General features: G+C 36.9%; 2 protein-coding genes and 2 long non-coding RNA genes across 8 annotated transcripts; 2 read left to right on the forward strand and 2 right to left on the reverse strand.

Moving 5' to 3' along the window:
* Positions 1-724: 724 nt before the first annotated feature.
* LOC149988237 (uncharacterized) lies at positions 725-2,518 on the reverse strand. The gene is made up of 2 exons (XR_016505070.1): positions 2,221-2,518; positions 725-1,047 (listed from the first exon to the last, which is right to left on the reverse strand). It is a non-coding gene; the product is annotated as an uncharacterized LOC149988237 (long non-coding RNA).
* A 4,766-nt stretch (positions 2,519-7,284) lies between these two features.
* On the forward strand, positions 7,285-9,091 carry LOC141045818 (uncharacterized). Of its 5 annotated transcripts, none has more exons than XM_073536492.2 (5): positions 7,285-7,418; positions 7,774-7,882; positions 8,050-8,335; positions 8,536-8,838; positions 8,953-9,091. In XM_073536492.2, the coding sequence occupies exons 1-3, from the start codon at positions 7,332-7,334 to the stop codon at positions 8,223-8,225; spliced, it is 372 nt and encodes a 123-aa protein (XP_073392593.1). In that variant the 5' UTR covers positions 7,285-7,331; the 3' UTR covers positions 8,226-8,335; positions 8,536-8,838; positions 8,953-9,091. The 5 variants fall into 5 exon arrangements, with proteins under 5 accessions (XP_073392593.1, XP_090109748.1, XP_090109747.1 ...); XM_090253622.1 differs by having other exon boundaries at positions 8,634-8,838; XM_090253621.1 differs by having other exon boundaries at positions 8,050-8,838.
* On the reverse strand, positions 7,327-7,960 carry LOC149988238 (uncharacterized). The gene is made up of 2 exons (XR_016505071.1): positions 7,827-7,960; positions 7,327-7,398 (listed from the first exon to the last, which is right to left on the reverse strand). It is a non-coding gene; the product is annotated as an uncharacterized LOC149988238 (long non-coding RNA).
* A 133-nt stretch (positions 9,092-9,224) lies between the features above and the next one.
* Positions 9,225-11,294, forward strand: LOC112287308 (protein TIC 21, chloroplastic). Its single transcript, XM_024530203.3, has 4 exons — positions 9,225-9,694; positions 10,222-10,479; positions 10,577-10,780; positions 11,067-11,294. Exons 1-4 carry the CDS (start codon positions 9,362-9,364, stop codon positions 11,181-11,183), a joined length of 912 nt encoding a protein of 303 aa, XP_024385971.1. The 5' UTR covers positions 9,225-9,361; the 3' UTR covers positions 11,184-11,294.
* The last annotated feature ends 1,518 nt before the right edge of the window (positions 11,295-12,812 follow it).

A 12,812-nucleotide genomic window follows, 5' to 3' on the forward strand; every position in this document is an offset into this window, starting at 1 on the left:
GTACCACTGATGGTTGACTGCATGCGTGGGACGTTAATCATGTGTGCATTTACGATGCGCTTGAACAGCAATAACTCACGCAGAATACCTTAGACCATCATTGTTTAAAATGAAGATTGCGTCATGAAGATCATTCACAGTATTGAATACATAAGTTAACGTCGCTACAGTTTTCGAAGTACTAGTGTCACATTGCATACTATCATAGCTGCGGCGCTGTGCCTAAGGATTGAAGAAACAAATATGTATTCGCGTGCACTGCAGAATCACACAATATTGATCCTTAATTGCTGCTGCGGAACGCTTCTTCTCCAAGACCGGCGTGAGAGCTCTTGTCCCTCCTTAATGACGTCGCAGTACCAGGGTTAGGTTGCAATGAGTCTTCACCGGTAAGAATCGATGATTGATTGGAGTCCCTACTTATCGTTGTAAAAACTGACGTACTAGCAAGTGATTTTGATGAAGTATTCAAAAGATGTTTTGAGAACTGGATGCAGGTCTTTCTTGTCACACCACATTACGTATGTAACTCATTTTTCTAATTAGCATTGTCCGCCAGAAAGAAGAGCTGAAATGACTTGGTTTTATGAGATTGCAAGTAGCACCAGCCTGCTCAAACACATTCAGAAACTCCGGAATCAATATTAGAGAGCCTGAGGTGACATGAAATTCATGCTGTCCAACATCTCTGGTCAATAATTAACTAGGGCAAATGCAAATGCGGTAAAACATGCGAATGAACTTGAACCATTCTTAATGAAATGTGATGGCATTCTGCAGATCCACAGAAAATTAATCCACTGAAGATCATGACTCAATATCCTCGAATAAAAGTTTAGACCTAGCTGGTCGCCAACCACCTCCACTTTTGAGATCATCTTCGATAGAGGCCTTGTATGCCCGTCCTCCTTCTGACCACAAATCGATGAAAATATAACAGCCACCGTCTTAGAGAGGACTAATAATTCCTGTTACCCATCGTATCGCCATTGAAGCGTGGAGGGTGATGTTTACTGGTAAAGGGCGAACCACTGCTTTGTTGTTCATCTGTACAAAACACCTCGAAGACATACATGCTGTTAGTGATTACTCAAAGAACAAAGGAATCCATGTTCTGTCCAGGACACCTGCTGATAGTGTGAGCATCTTCCATTCAAACCTTTTGTCTAGGAATACACACGCAGCGATTTCACGTTAGGTGATTGGTCTTATCAAGAAAAAATTCTGCGTGTGTAATCCTATGACAAAGGTTCGAAAATGGTACAGAATATCTTCCTCTCATTCGCATGAAACTGCTCCATCTACATCAACATTTACTCTTCAAAGCATGAACGCTTCGTTGTCACGATGAAAATGCGAATTCTTCTTTCAGCTTCTAGCTCGTTGCTAATACGCAGCATCGAATGAAGATTAGTGATTAGGAGACGCCACTTAACGCTACAACAGCACCATCTCTACAGCGTACAGATCCTAGGGACAAATGTGAAACTTTCGAACACATAGACTGTAGTGCATGGGCAAGGAAGAGATTAGAGGGAACGAGGATCAACTCTTGACATTGCGCTCAGAACTTTCTAATTACTCAGGCATGCTTCCGAGGCTTTTGTAGTTTGGAGAGTTTGGAGTCAAGAGGGGTTCAGAATACTTCAGCACTCGGGACTTACAACCACCAATCTTCTGGTAGTCGAGCTGATCTGAGTTCCCGACCTAACCTTTTACTTAAGAAATCAACGTCGAGAAACAAAAAACTAGCTCTGGAACATGAAGCGATGCTGATGAATCCAGGACCAAGTGAGATTCCTCAACCCTAAGGCGAAACTCGATCGCAGCGGTACTCACAACATCGCAATTCTTCTCAAGTCTGGAGTTCTCACTGCATGGGCGTGCTATTTATAGGTCCAGTTGCACACAAACATCCACGCAAGTAAAAAGGTGATATCGTCGTAATCAGGGGTTTTAAGTGGGTAAGTACGATCGAGTCAAACTCATTGGAAGGAACCTGCGCCAGCGACCTTGATATTCGCACCAGAAGCACTTTCTACCAGGCTTATTCACTCGTGTACAGAAAAGGCTAGAATCTCTTTCACATCAGAGGCCAACGATTTCGCGTTCTTTCCAGCACCACCTTCAACAACGCAATTCGTTTCGTTAGCTGCGCTTAGATTTTATTTGTGTTAAAAGACATTCAAGCACATAGATCACCCATGCAGACCGAACCACCTCGAAACAAGCCGATGACAGATACGAGCTGCAGTTGTAGCGTGGAGTCCATGGCCGCCAACAGGAGCAGCAGTAGCAGCAGCTTGGCGAGGAACGGCAGGCAGCGGCATTAGCTCTGCCTCCTGCGGCAAATGCGAGATTATGGGGCATCTTCGCTCCTCTCCCCACTCCGCATCCATCTCCCCCATACTTACTTACGACACAGTCTACGCGGGGGCACGGAGCCCCAGACCTGGACCGAGGCGGCCGATCCCCCCCTCCCCGAAACTCCTACCAACCCTCCAACAGCCGTCGTCATCACCACCCCTTGATGCTCACAAACATGGCGGGGTAAACTCTGAATTCAAAAAATAACCTCAGGATTTGGCGGGGGCGATCCTGCTTTTTGCCCGGCCTCCTCCCCGCCGGCTACCCGTTCCCCCTTGTTTGAATCGCGGGTCCACGGGAGGATGGGGGAGAACGATTCTGAGGCAGAAATTGATTCTCTCTCTACCTTCTTGACTCCTCCAAGGACAGTCTCTCGTTCATTGTGCAATGGATATGCTTTTTTTTCCTTTGTTCTTTTTCTTTTGCTTTTATAACTTTACTTTTAAATACAATATTTCACATCGATAATACCTATTAGTGTTGTTATCATTTTAGGGTAAAAATAGATAAGTGTAGGTACTCAAGGTGAGAAATCTTCTGCTTATCCACTCCTATTAGTCCTACAATTTGGGCTACAGTGGAATAGGTACCCAGTTGGTACTGGATGAATAGAAAATCCATATAGCATTTGTATCAAACATCTTATTAAATGTTTTACCTAATTGTTTAATACTTGATGTAAATTATTTTTTGGATGAATTTTCGTTTTATTGGGATAAAGTTCAAATTCATTGTCAAGAATATTTTTTAAACAAAACTATGAACATGTGAAAAATATGTGTCATTGGGTTGTATAACAATGTTTCAAAAGTATACATATGTATATATAAATATATCTATATCTATATATATATATATTTGACAAGCCTGAATGTCAATTTTTTGCTCGTTATAATGTTATTTTCCACAAATCTATACTGGTAGATTTAAGTATACCTTTTCAATTACATGTTGCTATAATTAAAAGTACTTGAAAGTATTAAATATTTACTTCAAGTTGTGAGTTCTAACAGAATTTTTATAAAATATTAATTTTACATAAGTGGGTTTTTTATGACTAACTTGTAAAAATAAACATGATAAAAAAACAGAAAAAAACCGTCTGTAGGTTGAAGATATTTTACTACTTCTGTGTTAATTCTCTTCAAATTAATACATCATAAAATCTACCATGAATTTCAATTGGAAAAACATGCAATTAAAACAAAGTAAATATAGATGTATATTAATTAGTAACAATTTGAGATTTTTTCTCAAAAAAACTTTGATATCTTAAAGAATTTTAAATCAAATGATTTTTTCGTGCAAATTATTACAATTCTTTTAATTTTCACTTGAATTGTATAACTAACTATCATCAGGTTTGTTGAAATATTGATACTATCCTCTATTATTTTATTTTGTGTGACTCAACTGTATGAAACAACAAGGATTCTCAAAGATGTTGTAGATATTAAAAATCTAATACAAGGAAAGATACATTAACCAATAACTTACATTGAAAGGATTTTCAACATGGCCAAAAGCAAAAAAGCAAAAACACACATTTTAAGACAAGTGGTACAATTAACTGTCAAAAAATCAATAAAGATGATAGACATCCTAAACTGTGCAAATATATATATATATATATATATATATACGCACACATAATTATTGTGTCTAGAAGTATTTCATTACTCAAGCTCTGATTAGTTTCTCTATGAACAATAAGGACTATTTTTCCACTGGTATTTTGCAAAAAAATTGTAATTTTTTTGTTCTGTTGAACCAAAATTTTACATTTTTCATAATAACCTCATATAATAATTCGAACTTCAAAAGCCAAATACAACTCTAAAAACATATTTGTTTACATATATATATTAATATTTAATTTGAAAATATATTTCATTTTTATAATTCAAATATTCAATACTTTTATTTTATTTTTTGATGTATTGATTGAATAACTATATACATATTAAATTCAATAAGTTATCTATGAGAAAATATGAAGAAGTATACTTTTAGAACAAAATTTTAATGAAGCAAATACAAATGAGCTCATCGCCCAACCAATTGTTTAAAATGAACCTTCCTTGAAGCTCTCATGTAACATAAGTCTATAGTCTAACAATATTAACTTTCTAGTGTTAACACACCAACAATTAGTCCAACTATTAACATATAGATATTTGTATTCTTAAGCCACATGACAACTTAGTAAGTTACAACAACTATGGCAGCTATAGAAGCTATTCAACTATGTGTTGGCTACAATCTTCAATATTCAATTATAAACCATCTCTATAATATCTAATAAGAATTAACCATGTACGTAAATACTCTTTCAACATCATAATATATATATATATATATATATATATATCTCAAGAAATAAAATAAAAATATTTATGAAGCATAAACCAATTTAAGACTATACAAACAATCAAATTTAGCTTCATCTAGTAATGCTTGAGTTTAACTATCCCAATGGTTTGATGCTTATTGTTTAGGAAGATGATGACTTTTACAAATTCACTTCACACACTCACTACTTCACAAAACAATACAAATAAATTATTCTCTATACTTTTTCTTTTTTAGATTGCATTTGGATTTTAACAATATACAACAAGTCACTTATTGCACACCATGCCATGTAAGATTGAAGAAATACACATATCATGTAACATTTGTTTTAGATAATCATTCACTAATATTATCTAACATACAATAAAATAAATATACTAACATACTTTATAACACCTACCAAATGCTATTGGACTAGTATGTTGCATAGGTCCTCCATTTCCTGCATTAGTCAACATTTCAGAGAAAATTATGAAGTACTTTCTTCAATTCAGATCCATGTGGATCACAACAAGGTTATTGAAAACCTTTAATTACAATAAATTTACAACTTTCCACTATTAGCATAATTGATTCAGTTATTATTTTTGATAAAGTTTTGCAGATAATAATTAAATAAAAGGTAATCCCCTGATATTCACTGCTGAAGGGTCTTGATACAGCTGCAATACTTTGTATCAAAAACTATGACTATGCTGCTGAAATATTGTTGTTCACACAAGTTTATACTTTCCTTACATCTTTCAATATTGTTTGTAAATATTACTTCCACTAATATTGCATCTACAAGTGATTATACAATCCAAGATGTGTTTTGCAATTTTGCCTTCACAACCAATTTTGTGGTCCAAATGTGCAAATTTTGGACCACAATTTTTGGACAATGTATTTGTATTCTTTAAAAATTTGTGGTCCAAGAGAATTTCATTCACACAATTGGATGTTTGTCCTACACTCATATACAAGTTGTGTATTTCTGAGTTAAATCTCCCATGCACTCTAATATTAGATAATATATGTCATTGATACTCTTATCTTCTAGAATATATGTTTAATATCAAATCAAATGCTAGCACTTTGAATTAAAGAATTGCAGTTGTGAAATAACAACAATAATAATAAAAATAAAAAACAAGATTTGAAGAAAGATTTTACACAAACAAATTTTATAATTATTGTAGACAATGGATGACATTTAAATCCTTTGAAATCCAAATCAAAGGCAATATGATCTAAGCAACCTTGTTAAAGTCCTTTCTTTATTTGCCACACCAAATTGCATGAACTAGTATGATGTATGATGTAGCACTTTGTAACAATGTGAATGCATAGATTGCCTCTTTAGTATTCAAAATTGCTTTGCAAACTAAGAAATTATAGCAAATATTTACAATAAAGACTTTATTTTTCTCTTTAAATGATTTTTTCTTTATTTAGTTATGGCTATAACTTAAAGAAGCAAAAATATCTTATTGGCAATTCTAGTCAAAAATCAAATAATGGTTGCAGATAATTGGAATGCCACAACAAAATCAATATAAAATATATGTATATATATATATATATATATATATAGTGTTACTAAAGCCACCATACTTTTTGCTAGTGCCATCACTACACATCATCACAATTTTTGCTATCACCACAAGCTATCCTAAACTTGCATTGCATACCACAATAAACTTTATGAAATACTAAAATATACATTTATAAAAAATGTGTACTTTATCCATTATGGTATACATTAAAAAGGTTTTATAAAGTATATTATAGTGTATAACACAATTTTAGAGCAACTTGTGGTGGCATTAGCTAAAATTGTGATGATATAAGATGGATGGCAAGTTGTAGTGGTTCTAGCAAAAATTGTAATAGTATTAGCAATTCTTGTTTTACATGTATATCTATAGTCTACATTTTAGATATATGTGGTTCACATTTTAGATATAGAAGGGCATTTCAAATCGCATACATGGTGTTTAGCAATTGAATTGTTGTTGGTAGAGATGATGTCAAAATTCTATAATATTAAAAAGAAGAATGCCTTTGATTCTTTTGGTGTTTATACATAAGTTAAAATTATACAAAACATTTTGAAACCAATCATGAATAACATATTAATAATCCTTGTTTGATTGGAAAATTCTTTGTTACAAAATTATATTAAAATTAAAATCATAGTGTCAAGTTAATGCTACAAATAAATAAATTACTTAACATACTATAATAAATTTAAACAAAGTGATGATGGCCCCATCAAACATACATTCTATAATAAATGATAGTGATCCTACAAAACTACCAGGTATAGACACATGAAAACTTCAGATGAAGTGTTTTATTTTTTAAAACTTTTGATGCGAAGAAGGGTTTCCCATAGTCATTGGCATACAAGCCTCAAGGTTAGGTCGAAAACGTGGTGGAATGGGCAACAATTACTGTTGACACCATGCGAGACTACTTTGTGCTGTTGAAGACAAAATCGGATACTGCCGTCCTTCCTTCACGTAACTGGATCTGGTTTTCAGGTCGAGCAAAACGGAAGACATTACTGCAAATGTGGATATATTCCCCGACGTGGATGAGAGCCGTAAAGTATACGACTGTAAATGCAACTTGGTCGCCATTTACTTAAAAACTTCAAGTCGGCTTTACATTTTTTCTCTCTGTTTGCTCCTGTAGGACAAGCTGAACTTGTAAGCTATGTTGTATACCTAACATTCTGTATGAGATTTTTTTTGTTAAGTGTGGTGTCATTGACGTTCTTGCTGGATTGATATTACAATGGGGTTGAGAACGTTGTCTCCCCTGGAGACCAGAAAATTTCTTTCTATTGCTGCATTTATACAATGAAACTTTCAGCTACTTCTTTCGATGCTTTGATCATCTTCTGGTTTCTCTTGATGTCTTTTCTGACACTGTATTCGTTTCTACCACTTCAGTATAGACTTCATCAATGAAAGATTCTTACTTCCGACGGAGTTTCAGTTCAAGGTCTTCAGGATACTTATGTTCAATAGTTTTAACGGGTTTACATGAATCCCCTTGCAGAGAACGCAAATTCTGAATGCAGTGGCTACACTTTCCTGCCTTGACATACTTACCGCTCGAGGGGATGCGATCGACACGGTCTACCACGTTAATTATCAGACGGTTTTAGGTTGTGTGTGTAGAATTTGTCTTCACGTTTAAACGTCGTAATTTCTTTCATATTGCAATTGCCGGGGAACCTGAGTGAGGAACGTGTGATTTTCCTATCAGCATTGTTGCGTCGGACCTGGCTCTTATATCATTCTCGAAGTGACGTTTCTGCTTTCATTGATGCAGATATGACTCCTGCAGATAGAACCTTTGACATTGCAGCAATCGTTAAATATCGGCTACTTCCAGAAAATTTCCGAAGGGATGCAAGCACCTTAGATGTTACACGTAACAGTTATTATCGTGTTAGTTTTCGCGGCATGCTGTTAGTTAAATTTTCTTTTTGTCGGTCGGTCAGTTAGTGTTTATTTCGAGGGTTTTGACAGGCTGATGGTTTACGACAAGAGGTATTGGATGAAATACACAGCGTCTGTTCACCACACGCCAATCATCCCAGGGGCTCCTTACAATGGTAGGCTACTTTGATCGTCCTCATGCATTGAGTTCCCTTTGGTCACCCCGCCCTTCTGAATGAGTTGTACCACTGTAGCAGGCTATGAAAACAAGCGTTGATGTGGACGACACAACAGTGATTTATTTTATTTATTTATTTATTTTTTGATAAGCTACCAACTCTGTATGGCATACAATTCCAATTCAGACGAACTTCAGTGATGACGTATTGTGAAGGTGAATTTATACTGCTACTAGGGCCAGGCATGGCTTGTGTATGCCTGTGTGTGACGTTGATGCGCTTCCAACACTGGCAGTACTTCACTCAAGATGGGAGAAAGGAAACAATGAGACGCATCATGCACAGAGATCCTTCATCGAGCTACTGCGAGCATACCTGGTGGGACCGAGTGACGATTCTAGCACATTGTTTGCACTTCTTAACTGCTCTCAAGAGAAGGTTTTCGGCTCACTGCCCCGTCTGTGGACTTCAAATAGCATATCTGAGCCCGATGCTTTGAGGTACACGATTGGTTGTGATCATTTGATCGTTTCTCGCACTGCTGGTTGTACTATTCCCCCTATCACCTCAAGAAATTTAAATCTATTCAAATTCGAAATTTCGTCTGGTGGCAGAAGCATTTTGCACAAAGAACTATCGAAGAATGCATCAAAGATTATTACTCTTCAAGAATCATCAGTGAAAAGTATTTACCATAACTATGTCAACGTCGATTGACGTCCCTAGATTTACCGAGATTTCACGTTCAAAAACATCCGTTTATCATTCCACCTGTGCGAACTTTACGATGAACAGAGCCATTGTGCACCTGGAGGCAGGTTCGCACTCCGACATGTGTCGCTCATTTTTCCCAAGCCACTCTGTCGACTATCTGATTTCGCTCATTCCCAGTCCAATTGAGGTTGTGCGCTTTGAGTCCGTGTTGTCCCTTCTGCGAAAGGGGGTAGAGTTTTTGCAATTGTTGCCTCATAGAAGTGGGCTTCATATTCGAGATCCTGAGCTACAGGGGAGGTTTAATCCACAATGCAGCTAGCTTTGCTGGAAGCCGGTGTACAGGGCAGGATTTGCAGCCCTAATTTGACAGCGTTGCGTACTCGTCAATATCAATGTGGGTCTGTGTCCGTTGCATCGCAATCGATCCCTCTCCGACGGCCTGAGTGCGAGGCCATTACTGCTACAGCGCAGCCGTCCTCCTCGGCTTCGTTGTTTCCTTGGGCGTCTCTTGTCCGAGGGCTGCCTTCACTGAAATTGCAACCGAAGCCGCGCACTTACGGGGTCAGGGCAGAAGCTAGAGGCGTTGGGGCGTATGATAAGGATGCATTTACGAGCGAAGAGGAAGCGAGTAGGCTCGCTCAGGTTGGTTCACAGGGCTTCTGTGTGTCTCGCTTTATATTTCCGTCAGCGGGTGTGTTTGTGTTCGCTGTCCGCTTCTTTCCTCAAACGTATTTTGGTGGAAAATTCATTCTTCCGACTCTAATCTAATTCTTTATTTAGGGTTCTGCCTTAGCTCTAGCTGCTATTGTATAGCTTCAAACTGTTTTGAGCAAGTGACCACCCTGCAACCAAGAAAATGCTCTGATTAATCAATTTCTCAAGCTCATCTTATCATGTCGACAGCTCCTACTCATTGTGTTTCTGTAACCCTGAGCAAGGAAAAGCATTCTTTGGGTTGTTTTGATTTGGCAGAGAAAGACCCGTGCATGAGTTTGCTTTTGTTCCTCATGTCATTTCACTTGGATTGGTGTTGCTTTTTCATATAATCTAACAGATTTTTATGTACCTCGATAGATCCGAGTACTTGCAGAGCAATTGTGTGAATTTGCGTGGCATTCGCCTTCGTTGTGTTCACACCCTGAACTCAAATCTTGGTGCTGATTTTGTAGGTCTCCAAGCGTTTAGAGCGGACTGCTGGCTACTTTAAGAGGTTTGGACAGTTGGGATTCTGGGGACAGCTTGTTTGTACAGTTGTAGCAGCGGTGATTTTGGCATTCTCCGTCGCCATCACTGGCCAAGCAACGGCTCCAGTGTCAACTTACCTCACTGCAGGCGGCATTGCGGCAGCATTTCTATCTGTGTTCTGGTCGTTCGGCTACATTCGCCTATCCCAGCGACTGCGCGAGGCAACAAATGATCCTGCTAAGGTACCTTGCGATGAATTCTGCAGCACTTCGTTCTTTCAGTCGTTGCCTCCCAGTGCAATCACGTTCTAATTCAAACGAGGAATGTTATTGTGAACAGGCGCCTCCACGGGCAGAAGTAATCAAGAAATTAAAGAGTGGAATTGTGATCAACCTGCTTGGATTAGGGTCGTCGGTGTTAGGTTTACAAGCAACCGTAGGTGTACTGGTTGCGAAGGCTCTCACTTCTTCCAGTGTTCCATATTTGCAAGGAGCTTCGCCACAGTTTAGCCCGGTTCTTGCTTTGGACGTCTTTCTTGTACAGGTGAGAGGCCTGGAATTACCAACCTATTGATGTGGCTTATATTCGTTAGTAGTTGTCTGGTATTTCTTTTTCTCTTTCTTCTCTTTGAGTATTATATAAGTATTTTAACCGAGGTTAATCGTGCCAAATGATGTGCACAATCGACTACCCACTGAGGGCTGCCTTTCTAATATTGGCGATTCTGTGTTAAATTATACTGATGCGTCGCATGTACTGCATCCATGTCCAATTTGCTACGTTTCTGGACCTGATTTGGTTCTTGTGTTCATTGTTTGAATGCGAGCAGGCTTCCGGCAATGCGCTGGTGGCGCACTTTCTGGGATTAGTTTTTGCCTTGGAATTGCTCCGGTCAGTTACTCTTTCTCAACCTCCCCCAGATAATGTCATCCCTAGAGCAGCTTGACTGAAGTCGACTAGCCTAAATTGGACCCTAATGTGCAGTGTAATGACCGTTGTATTTTACAAATTGAAAGTTACACCGACTATTCAAGCGCCGTTGAGCGACTTTAGTGAACACCGTCATGTTTCTTTTGCCATTTGGATTTCTGTCGAAGCAATTTGATATTTGTTCGGGTGCACCTGGTATGGATTGATAATATAACCACTCCTCTATTCTTCTTTTTCTTATCTCACTTTCGTGATTCTTTGTCTGTTTCTTGGCTGGATTGTTTGCATGACTAAATCTTGCTACTAGTTTGCGTTAGTTATGTCCTGAGAAAAATTATAGACGTTGAACTTTGGGATTATGCTTATCCAAACCTGTTTACTGCCTGAATTCTCGTAATCATTAGGACATAGTCGCAGCACAATCCTGATCATAATACGTTTTCAAATTTTCCACTAACCATGCTTCAGCTTATCCGTTGAAAATGTCTTTTTGGTGGAAGTAAGACCTTTGATGTTGCTCTAACTCAACTTTGGTTAAGGATATGTCCTCCTGTGGATCACTTTATCTCGACCAGAAAGTGAGTTTGAAGTGTTTCTAATAAACTTTATGGTCGGTTTGTGAACTTATCAAACATTCATCTGAAATGTTGGTGTTCAGCTCTTTCCATTGTTCCTGTAGAAGCATCAATGATATGTATGCCGAGAAGGATTCTAATGCAGCAATTGTGCATTTTACATGCTGTCAGAAACAATCATACGTTCTGCATGTGGCAGAGCATGTTCTTGACTGTCTCTTGTCACAAGCATTGCACAGAAATGGTTTTGTCGTCCCTATCCCCATTCTTCTCCTCGTACCCTATCCCACAGTCCGATTTTGATTTGTTTTCATTTTATTTCTATTATTCAAGAAATGGAAATAACATGTTGTATTGGTAGTAAGAATGGTATCAAAGCTATTTGTATCTCATCTTGAGGGCAAATTGGGACTAAAGCTGTTGTAGTGAACTGTGGAGAAATCCTAGGACTTTTTGTATTTGGGAAAATGTGGATGATTAAATCACAATATAGGAGTTTAGATTGTCTATGAATTGACATTTCTCTTTTAATACTCAAGATGTTAGTAATTTAAGAAATATTTTATTGTTTAAACTTAAGTTTTATTTTGGTTCAGTTTCAAAAAAAAAAAAAATCTAATTTTTTATTACATTATCTTGCTGTAATTATAAATTATTAACTACAAAATTTGATTTGAATATTTGTTGTCTAATATTTTATAACTAATTGATTTTGTCTTGTATTCTATTACATGGTTTACTTACACACATATTTGAAGATAACATAACATTAAAGAATGATTATTTTCCTGTAATTTTTTTTATGGTATCTTTTTTAAAAATCAGATATTAGTAATTCAAACAAAAATGTTCTAGAAATTTATTCATATTTTTAGTATCGCTACAATCTTCAGATTCTTAAATTATTTTAAGTATTACTGAGAAGTTAATTATTTAAAAAAAATGATTTTATTATTTATTTTGAATTCACTGAGAATCTAATATTATACTCTTCTAGCATATGCACTTTATCAATATTGTTTTATTTTTTGAAGTTTTTAATTCAAATAAAATATTTGGTCATTTAAAAA

This window comes from Physcomitrium patens, chromosome 10, assembly GCF_059467195.1.
Source record: "Physcomitrium patens ecotype Gransden chromosome 10, ASM5946719v1, whole genome shotgun sequence".
Lineage (NCBI taxonomy): Eukaryota > Viridiplantae > Streptophyta > Bryopsida > Funariales > Funariaceae > Physcomitrium > Physcomitrium patens.